This window comes from Micrasema longulum, unplaced genomic scaffold (genome assembly GCF_059751315.1).
Source record: "Micrasema longulum isolate JH-2025_06_02 unplaced genomic scaffold, ASM5975131v1 h1tg002933l, whole genome shotgun sequence".
Lineage (NCBI taxonomy): Eukaryota > Metazoa > Arthropoda > Insecta > Trichoptera > Brachycentridae > Micrasema > Micrasema longulum.
Window position 1 is genome coordinate 1 of NW_028280051.1, and position 20,147 is coordinate 20,147.

At 32.7% G+C, this 20,147-nt stretch overlaps 2 protein-coding genes across 3 annotated transcripts; one reads left to right on the plus strand and one right to left on the minus strand.

Moving 5' to 3' along the window:
- Window positions 1-689: 689 nt before the first annotated feature.
- On the minus strand, window positions 690-5,050 carry LOC148271318 (protein Rae1-like). Of its 2 annotated transcripts, none has more exons than XM_088241534.1 (5): window positions 4,782-5,050; window positions 4,162-4,346; window positions 2,377-2,469; window positions 1,403-1,480; window positions 690-812 (listed from the first exon to the last, which is right to left on the minus strand). In XM_088241534.1, exons 2-5 carry the CDS (start codon window positions 4,339-4,341, stop codon window positions 705-707), a joined length of 459 nt encoding a protein of 152 aa, XP_088097660.1. In that variant the 5' UTR covers window positions 4,342-4,346; window positions 4,782-5,050; the 3' UTR covers window positions 690-704. The 2 variants fall into 2 exon arrangements, with proteins under 2 accessions (XP_088097660.1, XP_088097661.1); XM_088241535.1 differs by having other exon boundaries at window positions 4,863-4,881.
- A 54-nt stretch (window positions 5,051-5,104) lies between these two features.
- Gmppa (GDP-mannose pyrophosphorylase A) lies at window positions 5,105-20,047 on the plus strand. The gene is made up of 9 exons (XM_088241531.1): window positions 5,105-5,242; window positions 5,326-5,524; window positions 7,442-7,613; window positions 11,720-11,931; window positions 12,817-12,913; window positions 15,066-15,251; window positions 15,988-16,108; window positions 17,306-17,449; window positions 18,698-20,047. Exons 1-9 carry the CDS (start codon window positions 5,203-5,205, stop codon window positions 18,796-18,798), a joined length of 1,272 nt encoding a protein of 423 aa, XP_088097657.1. The 5' UTR covers window positions 5,105-5,202; the 3' UTR covers window positions 18,799-20,047.
- The last annotated feature ends 100 nt before the right edge of the window (window positions 20,048-20,147 follow it).

Consider the following 20,147-nt stretch of genomic DNA (forward strand, 5'->3'; position numbering starts at 1 on the left):
TGTATGAGACACCAATTTCCTCTGCCACCTCTTAATAGTGATTCGGCGATGGACAAGCACAATTTGTTTGATTTTGTGGACAACATTATAGGTAGTCAATTCAGTGTCTTCACACCCCTATTTGAAACAATTAAACCAATCGTAAACAGCTGTTCTTCATGGCAAACTGTCCAAGTAGTCTCTAACATTTCAAGCACAGCATTTATTTTTAATAGAAATTTTGCTCCGTCATATTTGCTATGGAATAATCTTGAGAATTCGCCGTCAATCACATCAAACAGCGTCTTAAAGGCCATTTACACGTGGACAATACAATATTGTTTTGTCCCAGGACTCGACCATTGTCGCAGCATTGAAAACAGCAATTTGTAAGACAAAACAATGTTCCGAGACATTGTCAGGGAGATAAACGGGCTTTCTGCGCGTAACAATCATTACATCCACCAACGCACGCACCCCCACTTTTCTCATGTGATTGCGCACAAACAGAACCTTATGACAATAGCGTTCATGTATAAAACAATTAAAAACATTATGATAAAATAGCTATTTGCGAGCGCTTTTTGTTTCTGTAAACAGAATTCACATTGAAAAAAAATAGTTTTAAAATGAAAATTCAGTTTTATCGTATGGAATGCAGGCAAGTAGAAATGTATGCGTGTTACTTAAGCAGAAGAAATTGTGAATTTTAAAATAAAAAAAACTTAATTACGCACCTTCAATGTTTTGTCCCAGGAGCCAGTCATTAAACACGAATAGTTAGAGGCTTTCATCCAGTGGCACGTCTTAACAGGGGCGTCATGTGCAGCAACCTACAGGGAAATATTTCTAATACTTTATACCAGAGCTGATTCATTAGAATGAACATAATTGAATACATTCGATAAGTAAATTCATTCCAATGAAAGTCCGAATGCAGTTATTCATTAGCCACACCCTTAATACGTTACAATTAATTTTTATTTGTTCCTGACCATCCAAATTTGTTGTGTCGCATTTTACTAGTGACATAATATTTTTAAATTTACATATGAAAACATTTCTCCACAATATCCATATTGATTTAGAAAATACAATTAATTATTCTAATTCCATTTAATATATTTTTATCAGTATTCGTAGTATGTGATATTTCCCTATTGTGGTTGAGATTTAAGTTTCAAGTCAAGTCAAGGTTTAGATAATCCATATTTTCATTTTGAAAAACCTTTAAACTCTCCTGCAAAATTCACATTATGGCGTTATATTCATTGGGCCTCTTTATTATACTTTTTTTAGAAAATTTCATTTAAAGACAAACAATATTTATTGTATGTCATTCACACCTGTTACAACTCACGTTTTGTATGTTAAACGCAATAATTTATGCATAATAAACAAATATGAAAAAAAAAAAACTAACCTGCACAGTTTGATTTGTAGCAAGATCCCAGCATTTGACTTGCTTGTCTCCTGAAGCCACAAACACTTTGGTCCCATCCTAAATATCATGAACACATACTATAATTCAAATTATATTTTCAAAATATTTCCTTGTAATTATACATTGTTAATTTTTTATAGTTAAGGACTTTATAATATTTCTCTAATTTTCTATCTCTTAAAATTGTAAGATTCAATATGCCCATGTACTTGTAATTTTCTCAAACTGAACGGTTTGAGTAGGTAGGAAGAAATTGCCTTAAGGCAATATGCCCGCCCTTATATGTATATAAACTGTATATGTATATAAATAAATAAATTTTAAGATTTTATTTTTTTATTGCAAGAGAAGGGAGTACTGTGGGGGTCATAGTCCATTGATCGATGACACATACACATGCTTAATGATTTCGCCTAAAATATAGAGCAACAACGGCAAAAAGCAACTCAGCGTTTTCTATTGGATACACTACATTATATTCTGCAAGATCAATAGTATTGTACATAAGACAACCGTCCACATAAGAGCAACACCCTGATGTACATTTTGTTCCTACCGTGGGGACATAAAGAAAAAAGGAAAGCGGCCGATAAAGAGACCACGGGGCGTGGTAACGTCAGTCAGACCAGTTAATTCAACATATTTGAAGAGTTGAGGAAATGTGGATGTTTAAACAGCCAGAATGGTAAATGTTAGTGTGTAAAGTGGCCACTTAAAGAAGCCAATCACAGGTCATAAGCCCTCTAAATGCCTAGACTTCTATATTCCCTTTTCAAAAATGTTTCCCTCTGTTACAACGAATTTGGATTGTAATATATTTTTTGTCATAGTGCTTCCATCGTGTTGTGGTTAAGGCACTCTAGCGCGGAAGGTTCCAGGTTCAATTCTCGGTGAGAATGCAAAGAAAAGAGTGAATATTATCTCTGGATTTATTTCAATAAAAGTAAACTTACATCATGCCAACAAACATCTAGAACGGGTCCCCCCATGGTTTGCATAGATTTTGGATTGGTTTTACCGGTCATCTCTACATCCCAACATCGCACCTACAATGAGATTAAAATATTCATAGAAATGCAAGAATCGATAGATCAATACAGGCTTACCTAGTGAGTCAGGTAATATATTAATGAAAATTGCAAAAAAATACAATAATACCCATATATAAAAATAATATATAAGTCCGTCTCGTGGTGTATTGGTCAGCGCGTTTGCCTACCATGCAAGAGGTCTTGGGTTTGATTCCCGAGATGGTTGATATGAAATACTTATTTAAAAGGATGTATTTACTTAGTTAACCTGAATTAATTTTAGATGATTAGGTACTTTAAATTCTCTAGGGATAGATCTTACGGCTTTTCGTAGATCTCTACGCGACTAAACAGTATGGGATGAAGTTGGATTGGCATGGTTTAGCTCGAAGTCTTATGTCTTTCGTTTTTATGAATATATTGTATACCAATTATTATTTTGCCCTTGTTTGTCTTTGCTACATAACTTTATGTTCAGTTTCTTGTATTTATGTTTCTTCATGTAACTGTTGTACTTGGCTTAGGCCGTATATATAATAAATAAAATAAGCCCATTTCTATGCTCTTTTTTACATTTTTTTTTTTTTTTTTGCACCACAACAGGCCAGGAGGCCTAATTATAGTGGTGAATTACATCACAGAGCACCCAGGCTTGAGAAAAATCACATTTTAATTTTTGTGTTCTTACCGGGAATCGAACCCGGAACCTTCCGTGTGTGAGTCAAGCGTCTTGACCACTACACCACGGAGGCCGCCTTCCGAATTTTAACATGATATTCTGTCCTGGGCACTCTGTTTCCATCTCTTCTGCGGTCTCCCTATTTCCTTTTATTTTTGTAGTCTCCAATTTAGTATTCCGGGGGCTCACCTATCAACTTCTTGTATCGCCACAGCACCCGCCCTCCGCCATTTTTGCCATCCCACTCTTTCTGTAGTATCAGTCATCATCACCACACCTAATGGTGCACAGAGCACTGCATTGGTAAATCGCAGCGTATCTTGATCATTTTTGTTACATGAAGGTTAGATAATCAATCTTACGTTTCAGGTGCCAGTCCAGGGACTATGAAATATTCTAGTGTAAAAACACCCTTTAAAATAAATATTTCATGTCGACCATGTTGGGAATTGAAACCCGAGACCTCTTGCATGATAGGCAAATGAGGAGTCCGACAAATGCCATTACAAAAAATGCTAAGGATATATTAATTTATTACGGGTGTTTCTAATAAAACCATTTCTAGAATAGTCAAGGAGGGAAAAAAAAGGAGGGAAACAGGGCCCTGATTATACTGGGAAGTTAACATTTAGCTTCAATTTTATCTACGAAATAAAATTAAGCTTCCTGTATGAAAAGCAGAATATGCATACAATTTTTTCTTCTGAACTGTTCAATTATAGGAATAGATAGATAATTTAAATGTTCATGTAAATATACTCATTTTCATACACAAATATTGGTTTTTCTTTATAGACAGTCGAATATAACTCGGTTAACTTTCCATTGTAATCGGAGCCCAGACCATTTACGAAAAAATGATATCTTTTTACATGGCAACATTTTGCCTGGCGATTGCTGCGCAGAGTCTGTGAGACTTTTTTCATGGAGTTCCTTTTTCAATTTTTGAAAAACGTGGGTACCTACTCGTAAAATTACACTTTAATGTCATAAAAACAATAGACTAAGATATTATTTTGAATAAGTACCTGATTGTCCCAGCTGCCAGCAATGAGAAAATTTTGTTGTATGCTCGGCGGAGAAAATGCTAAAGCTGATATGGAATCTTCGGGAGGTGCCGTGACTTCAAAATCTTTATTCGGGTTCACATTAGCCTTAGCTACTGTCGAGCCGAAGGAAGTATTGCTCAACGAATTATTCTGGAACATATTGCCTGCAAAGGAAAACGTATAAATATAACCTCTTTTCTAGAGTTGTTAATTTCACGGTTTGCGAGTTAAACACTTATAACAGAAAGAATAGTTTATCATATTGACTGCCACAAAAAACACTGAACTTACAAAAAAGGAATAATTAAATTAAGCGCGATGTGAATCAAGAAAACGTGTTTACATTATATTTTGACGTTTCACATTCGATCGGACGATACCGCTTATTTGACAAAATAATATCAACAAAACATAGTTGTGAAGAACAAATGCTCAACAAAAACACTGTACATGACTGTATAAAACAAAACCACTACATAATTTATAAGCTGCAAAAATAAAACAAAAAAACATGAACCGATCAATCGCGTCAAAATGTCAAACAGAATATTTAATGTAAAAGGGGCGATTCGTTGAAATTGGTCGCATTTATAACTCACTTTTTTACAATATTATCTTAAACACTAGTTTAAAAGAACCCTCAAGGCCCTTTTATACGTTTTATTATCAAATATAATTACGGCGGCAAAGAAGACGCAATCCGACTAACGAAACAACCACAGACTACAGATTAAAAACAAGAAACAAACGATATCTTCTTTTTCTTTTTTAGGCAAAAAAATGTTTCTCCACTCGTTAGCCGTTGTCCAGTAGTGTTACTAGAGAGCGAAAAAAAATGAAGTAGCTACTGTGGTAAGTATTTTGACAGACTGAGAAGTTTATATTTGATCGATAGATGTCACTAGTCATGATGTCATGATAATGCAAACTGTTGCAAACGTCATAAAAGTCGGATTGATAAAAGATGTAAACAAACTTGACGTGCATTATTCATACGTGTCTTATCTTTAAATAAAAAAAATGTTAAAAGCAGTGATATTAATCGGAGGGCCAGAAAAAGGTTTCTTATAATATATACTACAGTTAATATTTACTATGATCCAATTGTTTGTAAACTTTATCGTAGTAACATTTTTCTTTTAGGGACCCGGTTTAGGCCCTTGTCATTAGACGTTCCTAAGCCTCTGTTTCCCGTAGCTGGTCTGCCACTCATCCAGCACCACGTAGAAGCTTGCGTGAAGTTGGAAAAATGTAAAGAGATTCTAATTATCGGGTCGTACCCCTCAGCATCCATGCAGCAGTTTTTGACAGATATCCAAAATGAATATCACACAATTATAAGGTTTGTTTCTAAATTTCTTTGATTTGCGCCAAGAGTTTTTCTGGGTTATTGGGTAAAACAGATCGAAGTTTTTCAGTTTGGTATTTTGGTAGATTTGTGTATTTTTCATCACAGTAATCTAGACGCGAAATGATATAAGCATTCACAAGAGCTTTAGTTGCGTCTATATGAATATTTCTCCGTGCGGATTTTTTTGTCGGTGATGAAGAAACCAGTACTTACCGTTTTATTGACTTGAGAATGAAGAGAAAGATCTGAATCTAAATGAACTCCCAGTAGTTTAACATTTATACCAGGGGTAAGATCACAACCTGTGATTGAAATTGGAGATCAGTCTAAAAGGTGTTATCGCTGTCAATAAAAGCTCAGTTTTAGATGAGTCTGTTTGATGACATCCAGTTATTGACGGTTTGGATGCATTGAGACACACGATTTTTGTAATGAATATAATAGGTAATATGTTATTTAGTATATTAATGATATGTAGTATGCTATGTATAAACTTAAAAATGTATTTATAAAATAGATGAATATGTGTGTATGTATATTTATGAAATTAAAAGTGTCTCGACTTAACGTAGATTTTCTTGCGAGTCAAGGCAACTTCACAGGCATGTGTCATACCTGATTGCATCACTGTAAACTGTCTCTGCCCCCTAATAAATGTATGTACAACATTATTAAAATAAATAAAAAAATTGTGAACCCTGTCGTGAAATGGTAAAAATACTAACCTCTCACATTGGGACTTCGGGTTCTTTCTTCATGAGATCACAATAGTTATATCCCGGATTTTCAGTTAAATTTTCCAAAAAATTATTTGGATGCTTCTGATTTTTTATTATTACTGTTTCTTTAAATCCTCTTTTTCTTACTTGTGATGTCCTATGAAAGCTGTGAAATTCTTCTCAAACATTTAAGAACATTTTTGAGAACACACAAACCATCATGCCATTTCTCAGTAGGGGTAGGCAGAGAGGTAGAATGCCCTATCAGTCTGCCTTTGCACACAGACCTCGCTTCCTCTACATTCATACATTTCCTTATGCATGCACGCTGATTATTATTATTTTGATATGTCCATTTTCAAGTATTTGTTGAATTTGGTTGTGCCATGTTTTCCTCGGTCTTCCTCGTTTTTTGCATCTATCAACATTTGAATCGTAAATCCTTTTAGCCATTCTTTCGCTGTCCATTTGCTCTACATGTCCAAACCAACCCAACACTCCTTTCTTGATTTTGTTGATAATGCTCGTCTCAGCCTTACATAATCCACGGATCTTGACATTTGTGCACCTATCATACATCATTTTACCACACATTCATCTGAGATATTGCATCGAGAAGTTTTTCTATAAAATGAAATCATTTTGCTATTACTTCTAAGTAAACATTTTAGTAAGAAATTTGATTGTTTAAAAATATGTTAATGCATTCAAAAACTTAAAAAATATTTTTTTTATTAAATACTCTTATGATAAATATTTAATTTTATTTTATTGGGAAATCAAACAGTATGTACAGAAATATTGACAGTCTCTTTGTAGATTAGTGTAGGACACTCATCTACACACCAAAAAAAATGTTTACACTTAAGACAATAATTTAAATTATAAACCAAAATTTTAAGTCTGGTCATGTCAAAAGCAAACAGAACCGAAGGGCATGTATGACAAGATGTATGAATGTGAAAGAAGCTAGGAATGTAAGCCAGGATAGACGTGTGTTGCGGTCCATTCTCTCTGCCTACCCCTACAGAGAAATGGTAGTAGTAGTAGTAGTTAAATATAACAAATGTAAAAGATAAGAAATGAAAAAATATGTATATAATATTAAAAAGAATGAAATATTTGCTTCATAAATTATTACAAAATATCGTTTTTTTTTAATAAATAAATTATAAAATAAATTCCACAGATATCTTCAAGAGTTCACGGCGCTCGGAACGGCTGGCGGAATGTACCATTTTCGGGACCAAATCCGGGCCGGTAATCCGGCTGCGTTCTTCGTCTTGAACGGAGACGTCTGTGCCGAATTCCCTTTGCAAGAACTGTACGATTTCCACGTCGAAAAAGGTTCCGATGCCCTGGTAAGCTTTGCTCGCAGTACAATTCTTCTGAAAACAGTCCCCTCACATTAATTTTTACGACCTAAATTATATTATTTCTGAACAAATTATTTAACCTTTTAGGTGCCACAAGCGAGATATCTCGTTCGTGGTTACAGTGTAACACAAACATTTGCATGTAAATATCTAGAATAAATTTTACCGCTTATTTAGCACGCTGCGTAAAATGAATTGAGAGACCATTTCACATTTCTTTTTTGCTATTTACAATAAATGCTTCATATTTATACAAATTACATTATCACATTAATAAACAAAAATCACACAAAGGCATGGCTTGTGTGTGAGTATACGTTTTTTTAAGGTTACTGGAAGAATACGATAGATATCAAAAACTTCAATGAGCGCTAATATTAAAACATAAATGTTTTTTAAAAATTAAAATGATGAAAAAAAGTATGCAATACATTCAATATTCAAAGATTCAATAATTTTAAAAATGTATTTTAATGAAACAAATTCAAACAATTTATCTCTATTGTAATATCATTCTTTAGGAATGCGGTGAACAGTTTTTGTTTATGAATCTTTTTTTAAAATTCTTTTACTTATAAATTATATAATTCAATGTATAATACATATGAATTACATTCCCAGGAGTTATTACAACTCAATTCGGGACTAAAGTTATATACAGTGAAACCTCTATGTATTGTTTTTAAAGGGACGTATTGAAATAAACTATGAATGCGGGAAAACAATGAATGCGGGAATAAGAGGTCAATACACAAGGAGATAAGATCAAGTAAAGATACCGCCCTGGAAATCTGCATTACCATTGGCAGGTTAAAATTCTAAAAAAGATACAAGTTTCAGGTGTAAATAAATGTATTTTAATAAAATTAGAAAGCAGAACAAAAATATTAAAGTTTATTGCATTGGAAATAATCTTTCATCGACGTTTGTTTTTTACTGTTTTATTCCTGTAAGTCAACATTATATTTTCTTTGCAAATAATATTTTTTTCGGTATCAGTTACTGAATGTGAGTAGTAGAATGTTTTTAATCTTTCGAAGATAGTGCATGCTTTTGAAAATGAAGGCACAGGCGGCGGCTCCTCTTCATCAATATCGACCTCTTCAGCTGTCTCCTTCAACCTTGCATCCCACGAGCTTTCGATAGTTTCTATCCCACACGTTGGGATATTGTCGTCAAATGTAACAAAATTGTTGAAATTCGTCTGTATCAAGTCTTAGCCAATCATCTTCAGAAACCTTAACATGTTCTATTTGTCATTATATCTCTCTTTCTCTTTCGAACGTTCTGCGCATTAGAACATACACAAAATATAAAAATATGTCAAATATGCATCGTAATTCAAACTATGAATGTAAATGGTGGATAGAGAAACGATCTATGCAATCAATTTTTGTATGTTTTATATGAAATTATTTCGGAGTTGGAAGAAATAAACAACACATCCGGGAAAACGATTATTTGAGGAACGATAGATAGAGGTTTCACTGTAAACTTTTTTTAAGAACAACAATTAAAAACAAAAGAAAAACAAGAACAATTCAGAACAACAAAGCAAGTTTAAATTGTTTTATTCAATCATAATTTTTCTATTTAATATTAAATTAATTTTCATAGAATCACTTATTAAAGCGCCCTTGTCTATTTTACTGTCCCTAAACTAGCACCTGAAGCGTAAGACTGATTATCTCACCTTCCTGTAATAGATGTTGGTATGCGCGGCAATTACTTTAACAATGCAGTGCCCTATGCACCACCGATTGTGCGGATAAGAGTTTGATGCTGATGAGTTTTTATATTACTTAAATAATGGATGATAAAGATGTGGAATATTTTTTTGACGTGGACATTGATTCTTATCCTAATATTTATTCATTTACATAAACCGCATAAATTGCACATATTCATGAACATATTAAAAATAGTATAATTGCATTACTATAACAATAGCAACAAGTATATTCACATAAGTAACCAAAAATATTTTAAATAAATTACACACAAATGTGAAAAGCAAAAAACATTTTCAAATGAAGTGAAAAGTCTAATAATTGAGAATCGTTTTTACAAAATACGATATTCGTTCCAATGGCGCTTTTGGGTTTTAAAAAAAGTTAAAATTAAAGCCATCGAGACACATCGATTACCTGAAAAAAAACTCACCAAAACACGCTAAAATCCGGCTTAAAAAAATACGAAAGTCTAATCGTTTTTTCAAAACAATATTTTACCATATATATTGATCCCTTTTTGAATAATTTGTATTGGGTGCTAATGAAATATAAATGAAAATTGTAAACTTTCAGGCTTAGTTGTAAAGTCTAATTTTTAAAAACAAAGTTCATGTAATTTGACACGAATCACAAATAAACCCTCTCCCAAAAAAATTACATTTCAAAGGAAAGTCTAGTTTTTAAAAAATTAACAAAACTGTTTTATAACTATCAAGTCCAGAACCAAATATATCAGCCTTATCTTCATACTGATTACCATGTCTGTAGAGCCTGGGGATAGGCAATGATACAAATATCAGTAATGATACCCAATGAAATATTTAAATTGACAATTGGAACGTAATCATGCCAGTTTTTAGCGAGAACATCTGTTTTTCTTCAATACTTTCCTCTGTTGATTTTGGTTGGGATACAAATTTTTTTTTTCAAAGAAAAAATAAATATTTGCGTTCTTATAGTTTGCGCAAATATTTAATTTTGAGGGCCATTTTCAACAAGTTGTAAATAACTAACTATTAGAAAATAGGAATCAAGTTGGGGTAGAGTAGGATTCGAACCACGGACCTTTGATCCGTGAGTCCGAGACACTAGCCATGGGACCACAACCCAATTCAAATCAATTTTGATAGACTCCCAACCGGTAGTATCTCGTATTTGTCTAAAAATATTTTCGATATACTCAAGATATTGTTGATCAAACCTTTGAAATGTCTTGATTTGTATTCTTATCTCATAAATATATTAATGAACTGTAGAAAACGATTTTAAAAGAAATATACCATACTCGCATAAATGTCATATAAATGAATAATGTTTAGAACAAATATTTTTACTTTCTATTTAATGCACAATGTAACTCATCGAGGTTCACTATTAATAGCTTCTTGCTCAGATAACATTAGTTCATATCAATTTTATTAGCACTCAGTAAACATTAATACACATGATATACAAATGTGTTTATGCTAGTAGACATAAACAAATTATATCGATGGCAGCTATGTAAACTATCGTTATAAATATTTACTTTTCAGGATGGCCAATAAAATGTGTTTAACCCTTAACTACTGACGTGTCATTTTGTAAAAATACTTCTGATGTACGAATGACATTTGTGTGTTTTTTTTTAAGACCTCTGGGACATTAAAAAAATACAATATCGTTGTGTTTGTTTTCAATATACTAATTAAATATTTTAAATATAAGGCAAAAATATAATTATAACAATAATCATATTCACAGAAAAAAAAATGTTCATCAATTAACTTACATATTACAAAATAAACATGAAAGAAAAACAATTATTTGGACGTACCACATTTGTATGTTAGTGTTTAAGGGTTAAATGTTTTGTAAACAATTTAAAATCTTAAATGATTTATGAATGAACTCATCATAATTATCATCAGCCATCTCTTGTCCAATGGTGAACATAGGCCTCCCCCTTAGGTCTCCATATCTCCCTATCCTAAACTAAATGTTATTAAATATTTATATATAACCACTAGCCGACTTTTCTTTGTCTACCGGTTTTGAGATGTACCCGTCTCTTTGTCAGGACACCAATCAAACCAACATGCAAAACCCACTATACACCTTCACTATAGTTGTTACACAAAAATATAAAACCAACATGACATTAATTTTAACAAGCAATCCTTACATGCACTGAGGTTATGAAAATGTAAACCTTTCAATATAGTCCATTATACAATGTTCCATTGTAATGGTCACCCTATACCTATTAAACTAACGCCCTTCCCTCTTTTTTCATCTGTTTCTCCCACAACATAAAATATTTTTATTTAACTTATTAAATATGTTTATTTATTAAACATGTTCTTTTAATGTATTTAGGTTACAATAATGAGTACGGAAGCAACAAAACTACAGTCTTTAAACTATGGCTGTATGGTAGTGAGTAAGCCAACATGTTCCGTGGACCATTATGTAGAGAAACCCAATAGTTACGTGTCAACCATCATCAACTGTGGCATCTACATCTGTTCCTTGGACGTCTTCCAAACAATGGCCGGCGTCTTTAACAAGAAACAAGACGGGTTTTACAAGTAAGATTTTTATCAACAATGTTTTAAAACTCCCTATCAAGGCGAATAAAAAAGAATACAACTCTGTGTGTTTTTGACTTAATGGCTTACCATTTGATTTACTTACCATGCCTGATGTCTCAGATTCTATTTCTGTAATATATAATTTATTTAATGAGTGTTTTTTTCCTGGTAACAAAACTGTATTCCTCATTTCATCTGGATATAGAAAGAATTAGCACAATAGATAAATAAAGTACACACAAATTAAAGAGACAAATGAAATATTAACCCTTTTAACCATAGATTATTTTGAATAGGATGTGTAAAAAATCTTAAATAGTTACATTGTATTTTTTTATCTATGTATTGAGTTTTTGTGAATTTATTTCTTGAGCTAGTTTAAATTACTTGCACTATATAAACTAATATTTACACTTATATTAAACATTTTATATTAATTAAAATATAATTCTTTTTCAACCGCCTCTTGAAATTTTGAATATTAAGATAAAGTATTTAAGTAAAAAAAAATGTAATGATTTAAAGATAATAGATCAAATAAAAGTGATAGAAGCAAAAACTAAAATTTTGGTTTTTGAAAAGAAATCAGACAAATTTTTTGGTATTAAAAAATTTTTCTATGTTGAATTATGCTTTCAATAATTGTTTAAAAAAATATGTACATTCGACGGCTTAAAAATATATAAATAAACTGTAGAAATCGAATATTTAAAACAAAAAATACTTTTCTTAAAAAAAGAAAACTTTTCAAAAACAAAAGCACAAAAGAAAAACATTCTGTTACTGGAAGCTTATTGTAATTAAAAAGTTCATAATTATTGAGTTGTAGTTTTATGTTTCTTTAAGGTATTTGCTTGTTTTTGAAAATGTGTTTTTTTTTAGTGGATGCAATGGAACAGGTCGAGACGCCGGTTACATAGCTTGGGAGCAGGAAATACTAGCTCCTCTTGCAGGAACTAACAGGCTCTACTCAATGCAGGTTATTTTCATTCAAATATTAAAAACACCCGTATTGAAATTAGATAACGGATCTATTATGTAGCTGTAGCATTTAAAACTATATACAAGTAGTCTTCAACGCATGACCTAGTTCAAGCACTTTTAAATCTCTTCCAAAATGTCAATATGAAAATAAACAGTTTTGTGTATACAGCAATAAATTTTTACAATTCACTTTCTAATGACCTAAAATATATACAAAACATATACGTACTTAAAAAACACCCAAATAAAACAGTTCTTTCGAGTGATATGTGATTATTTTTTTTTATCGTCTTTTTATTAAAACTATTGTGTTATTATATATAATATCCCCTCATACCAGCACTTTTGCTGATTGGAAATATTTCGTACAAATAAAATATGTTATGTAATGTAATATGTAAAGTTTAAAAAACCTTGCATTTTGTCATAAATAAATAAAAATAATAAATGACGATGGTGATACTCTGATAGTAACAAGACAAGCGCCGTGGCCCAGTTGGTAAGACAAGACGGCCAACTGTGAAACTGGCGTCGCGGGTTCGATTCCCGCCAGTTGCAAGAAAAAAATTCTAGAAAGATATTTTCCTCAATTGGTCTGGGTGTTGTGGTGTATTTTTCATTACCTCCTTCCATATCCCCTCTATCGCACCTGCTGACAAGCCTCTAAATAGAGCTTAGCGGGTTATTAATTTACAAAAAAAACATAGAAAATTTTAAAAATAATAAAAAAGAAACCAGAAGGTCAGTCCATATGCTTGCCGAGCGTTTACAAGCGCAAGCGTTCGGGCATTTGGCTTGCCTTGCGGACACTAGTGAGCGTTTGCCACGGTTCAGGGCAGTGTAGGTATTTTGTGCATAGATTAAAGGAAGCCATAGACTAAATATATATACTGTATACGGCGTGAATCAATGAACACTCAGGATTAGCTGCCACATACACAAGTCTGTGGATACTACACTTGTCGAGCTTTTCTTTTTGTGTGGAGGTAGCAATAGGATGGCATAACCACAAAACATTATTCCCGTAAAGTTATATGGGAATAATGTCTTGTGGTAGGAATAATTATTTAGAAATCTAGGGTTTCGAGAATTTCGTAAATTGATCAATAAATGAATAAGCTAATTTACGACAAGATCTATTATACTTACGACCTGTTCATTGAAACTGACTATGGTCATAAGTTAACAACTATCTGTATTAATAATCATCATCATAATCAGCCTATGTTGGTCCACCGAAGGACATAGACCTCCTCTTGTCTCCTCCATTCCTCCTGGTTCTGCGCCATCCTTATCCATGGTCTCCCGGTACACTTAGAATATTATCTAATCATCTCATTGGTGGGCGCCCTTGAGGTCTCATATTCTTCAGTCATTTGAGGACACGTTTTGTCCATCTATCATCAGACATTCAAGCAATATGGCCTGCCCATTTCCACTTCAACCGACCAATCCCTTCCACCACATCACACATTTTGTTTTGATTGTGGATCAAATCGTTCCTCTTTCTATTTCTCATTGTTAGTTCAAGCATAATGCATTCCATTATGAGTCCGGCACTTTACTAAACCTCAGCACACCAAACTTCTGAGTTTTGAGAGTAAATTGGGCATAAGATAGTTTGATTTCATAACTAACATCGATGTCCGAGAATGGACACAGCAGTCTCCTATAATGAGTGTATTGAGAGGAGGGTGTCGATGACGATCTTTCGGTTTCATTCGGCGGAACTAAGGGATGCGGGATTGACGTGGGAGGAGCCGAGAGTACTGGCTTGCGATAGGGTTTCCTGGAGGCGTCTGGTGATGTCCACATGCTCCACTTTGGGGCGGATGAGAAAAAAGGAGAATGCTTTCCATCCTTCTCTGTGCAACTTTTCTATTCAAATTTTGAAAGTGAATTATTGCATACCTTAAATTTGTTGCAACAGAGAGGGAAAACAACACAAATTTAAATATGAACAACTCCCTAGGGAGAAAATTCAGCCAGTCTGCAAGCATTTGGACATACTCAAAACATTGTTGAATTGCATAACTGTTTGCATTTCAAAAACATTCCAATTGTGGAATCAACCTGTACTCCCCTATCTGATCTGCTCATTTGCCGTACTGTGATTAAAATGAGGATTCTACTGACGTGTTTACCAGGTGTCATGTTGGTGGTCCCAACTGAAGACCGCAGGCTCTGCGATATACGCCAACCGTCACTACCTTGAGTTGTTCAGGCAGAATACTCCCGAGCGGCTGGTTCCCTCGCGGGAAGGAGAATCGACCTGCACAGTCTTGCCCGATGTGCTCATTCACCATACTGCGAGAGTGCATCCCACAGCTGTGGTTAGTAACTGACATTTGAGACGATAATACTGCTTTCGAAAATTGCCTAGTAAACTGCTTGATTTAAAAGAAAAAAATTAGCAAATTAAATTCAAAGATTGTTTAATTTTTTTTCTTAATTTTGAAAATCCAGTGACATTTTACATTTCTGTAGCATGTTGTTTTTTGTGGGTGAAATCTCGAGAAAATATTTGGCCAACTTTTACTTTGAAAAAAAAAAAGTTTAGACCATATTATGTCAAATTTTGTTTCTTTCAAAAAAAGAACAATGGATTCTTTTAGTAAATTGTATCCATTCTTGTTTCTAGCAGGGGTGCTGGATTACAACACCCTCGAATCTCGTCATATTTATCTTGGGAATCATTTCTATAAGCTGATTTCTGAAAGTATATATAATCCAAATATACTGAAAGAGATCAGTTTGTATGTTCCCAATAATTAATTATACTAGAGAGAGATCTCGTGCACTGTTTTAAACACCCAGAAGCCGTACAAATGCAAGTTAGAATTTACCCATTAATAGGCCAATTCGCTTGCTGAATACGGCTTCTGCAGATAATATGGATAAATTTTTCCGTACATATCGGCAGTCTAGCAGCTATCTGCTTTTTATTCATTAACTTCTAACTTATATTTAAAGCTCGTAAAGTAATGCAGACTACAATTTGTCAAATAAATTTAAAGTGCTATTTAACATTGTGCGTTACACTTACAATATTGTTATTTTTTTTTACAGATAGGACCTAATGTTTCCATTGGCCCTGATGTGGTAATCGAGGCCGGAGTAAGGTTGAAAGAGTCAATAGTTTTAGCAAATGCCACAATACGGCAACACGCCTTGGTCATGCATTCCATATGTAAATATTTTTAATATACTTTTCAATATTTCATTTGTCAATTTTTTTCACTAGTACCTACGGCCCGGCCCGTTGTATTTATTTATTATATATATACGGCCTAAGCCAATTACAACAGTTACACGAAGAAACATAAATGCAAGAAACTGAACAAAAAGAACATAAAACTATTTAGCAAAGACAAACAAGGGCAAAACAATAATTGTATACAATATATTCAAAAAAACGAAAGACCAAAAACTTTGAGCTAAACCATGCCAATCCAACTTTATCCCACACTGTTTAGTCGCGAAGAGATCTACGAAAAGCCGGAAGATCTATCCCAAAAAATTCCAAGTCGTGTGATGAATTGACTAATCTACACATTCTGGACATTGGGGCATAAAAACCAAAGTTGCTCTTAGAAGATTTTATAAATAGCAGATTTTGACTTCTGGTGACACGGTTGGGAACATGAAAAGAAATTGATTGCAACAGAGATGGGACATCATTTAAAGCATTAAGTTTTTTGAAAATGCATATAAGGTCTATCTCAGTTCTACGTCTCTCCAATGAAGACAGATTAAGAGATTTCTCTATTTCAAAATAAGAATAATTACCCCTCTGTAATCCGAGCAACCATGCCACTTTACATACTGAAAGAGATCAGTTTGTATGTTCCCAATAATTAATTATACTAGAGTGAGATCTCACGCACTGTTTTAAACACCCAGAAGCCGTACAAATGCGAGTTAGAATTTACCAATTAATAGGGCAATTTGCTTGCTGAATACACCTTCTGCAGCTAATATGGATCAATTTTTCCGTACATATCGGCAGTCTAGCAGCTATCTGCTTTTTATTCATTAACTTCTGTATTCATTAACTTATTCATTAACTACTGTAATCTGTAGCTAACTTCGTAGTCAATAATCATAGAATGGTTTTTATATGTATGGGCGACTCTATTAGGATAATATAACTATTGTTATATCTGAAAATACTGCATTGAAAATTAAAAAATAAATTGGTTTCATATTTATGTATGTATAGTTGCAAGACCTTAATTTTTAAATCTCAATGAGGTTCTCTACATTCGTTTGCAAATATTATTTAATCTTATAAAATTTCTAGGAGGTTCAATCCGTTACTTGTCTATTACAAACATTTGTACACATTCAAAATATTATTTAAATAAATGATAACTTTTTATTGCAGTGGGCAGACATTCAGAGGTCGGAGAATGGGCTCGAGTTGAAGGGACTCCGTCAGATCCTGATCCAAATAAACCATTTGCTAAGATGGATAATTTGTCTCTCTTTAATTCGAATGGACGGCTTAATCCGTCTATCACAATTTTAGGTATGATTTAATTTTATTTAATCAGGGTGAATTGTAAAAAAGACGTATGTAAGTTCCTCTCCAATTTTGAATATAATAAATTGTACAATTTACCCTGGTTTATACAAGTCACTCAAGATCTCCAATTTATTTTGTATTTTTAAATGACTATCAGACTTCATTTTAAAATTGTTACACAATAAGGCACAGTCTATTCAAATCTTTAACCTTCGCTTACGTGTGTGTAGCAAAATATTCAAATGTGCGTACTAACACTGGCAATGATTGTACACCTACTTGTTTCACCGACAGGTACTCGCACATTATTAACTAACTTAAAACCCACTGTTCTCTAAATCATTTTAATAAATCCATAACATGTGATAACAAAAAGATTTTTTAATAAAATGTTTTATTTACTTTAACCTTAAAGGGTCTTGTAAACAAGACACATATTTTGAGTGGATTTACGTCTTGCAAACCTAATAAAATAAGTTATTTTTAAGATAATACATTTATTGCATTTTAAAAATCCGAGTGGAAGACTGATCTGCAAGTGTAAGATCTAAAAAGTATATTGTTTAGTGTCCTCGGCACGGGTAACCCCAGTGAGGTTACATTATTTTTATTATTAATTATAGTTTGTAATAGAAAAAATATGAATAAATAAATAATGATGCTCTTGTGATATAAGACCTTTAATTAATACGAAATATAAGATAATAAATACCTCAATTCTTGTGGTCTATGTATGTTCCACAGTGTTTTACATATTATATAAACGGTTAAGTCAAACTAAAATCAATATTCATCAAATAACTGTGTAAAGCGCCCTTAAACTGACAAGCTATATACAAAATAAATCAATTACACTACAAAAATTTTTATGTAAATAAATGTTATAAAAATTTCAAACAATAATGGTACTTCAACACAGAACACAAAATGGCTAAATGGCCACTAAAAGCGCTTCTTTCAATTTTGATATTGAATAACAAAATACATATATCAATAGAGTTTAAGTCTTTGCCAAGTTTGTGAAGTCTCTGAATAGGCGAGTGTATAAAATAATTTGTATTAGATTTTTTAGTATAAAATAACACTGACAAAATTTTTATTAGTCATTTCTAGTTTATGATTTCATCAAGTTTTTGTAAAAGTTATTTATTTATTCATCAGCTTTCTTTTTACTATGTAGAAAAAAATATATAAATAAGGTTGTTATTGTTTTTAAATGACGTAATCGTTCATTTTATTGTTTGTTTTTAGGTGGAAGTGTGATAGTCCCTCCAGAAGTAATTGTACTGAACTCAATAGTCTTGCCGCACAAAATACTGTCTAGAAGTTTCAAACATGAAATCATTTTATAGGACCAAATTGAATTAATGATTATATTTTTGTATCCATTGTTAAAAATTCACATGTAATAATTTCATAGTGTAAACTCGCATTGTGAAATTCAAAATAAACAATGATTATATTATAATATAACATATCGTCGCCGTTCAGGAAAAAGTTGCTAACCTAAAAAACATCATTTAAAGAAATCGCATTTTGAAAAATTAGAGACCGAGGAAAAATCAGAATTTTGTGTTTTGTAGGTTTTATGTACAGAATATAATTCATTTGTGTCTTTTTAATGAATTCCATTGGTAACTTTTCTTTCTGATACATTTTAAATATCTGGAAGGTTTTTAATGAGGCAAGGTGGCTAAAATTTGGTTACGTGACTGTTTCTTGTTTATAATCTGGAAAATGCAAGCTATAAGAAGTGAAAGGAAGGAAATATTAGGAATAATCATAATGTTGTTAATGTAAAGAAATATTTTTTAACATGTTTTTCACAATATATAATAATACAGGTAGTCACAGTAAAAAATAAACAATTCAGATTTACGCAAATTTTTCTAACTAAGTCCCCATATGCATTAATCGTTGTAACATTTGAGCTGCATTGCAAAGTCCGAATGTCGTCGCTGTGAATTTATACAATTTGAATGGTGTTATTATCGCTCTCTTTGGTACATCTTCTGTTTCTACTGGTATTTGATGACATGCTTTTACGGGGTCTATTGTGGTGAACATGTTTGTGCCTCTGTGTTGTTGGATATTTGTCTTTGTCTTTGATAATCCCTGCATGGTCTCCATTAACTGATCTCTGGGCTTGTATTGGTTCCGCTTGAACTCGCTCATACGACGTTAACTTCTGGTGTGCTGTATACCTCCAGTATTCTATCTGCAGTGGTTGCTATTGTTGACATGTATTACATCTGGTATTGCCGACAATATGACTTGGGCTTGTTGTGGTAGTCTTTGTGTCCAAAGTGACTACTATTGAACTGTTAGCTAAGGTTGGACCTGCTAATTCTCGCATATGTCTAGGAGTTCTGTTGGCTTCTTGACTCGTAGCTGTATTCCAGTCAATAGTTTTGTCAGTCTTATTTCTTCTGATTCCGTGAGTCTCGATATTAGCTTCTGCTTGATGAATGGTGAGTCGTACATTCCTTTTGTGTACTTTTTCATATGTTTTTTTACTAAATACTGCAATATCAACATTATTTATTTAAAAATCTATTTGATTGTTCATTTTGACAGTAAGTAAATATGTTATGACTGCCACATTTTGTATTATGGAAGTCTTGACAAATTATGAAAGATTATAGATAAATATCACTTCTATCATACAAACCCCTCTTCACTCTCCTAAACTTCCTATCCT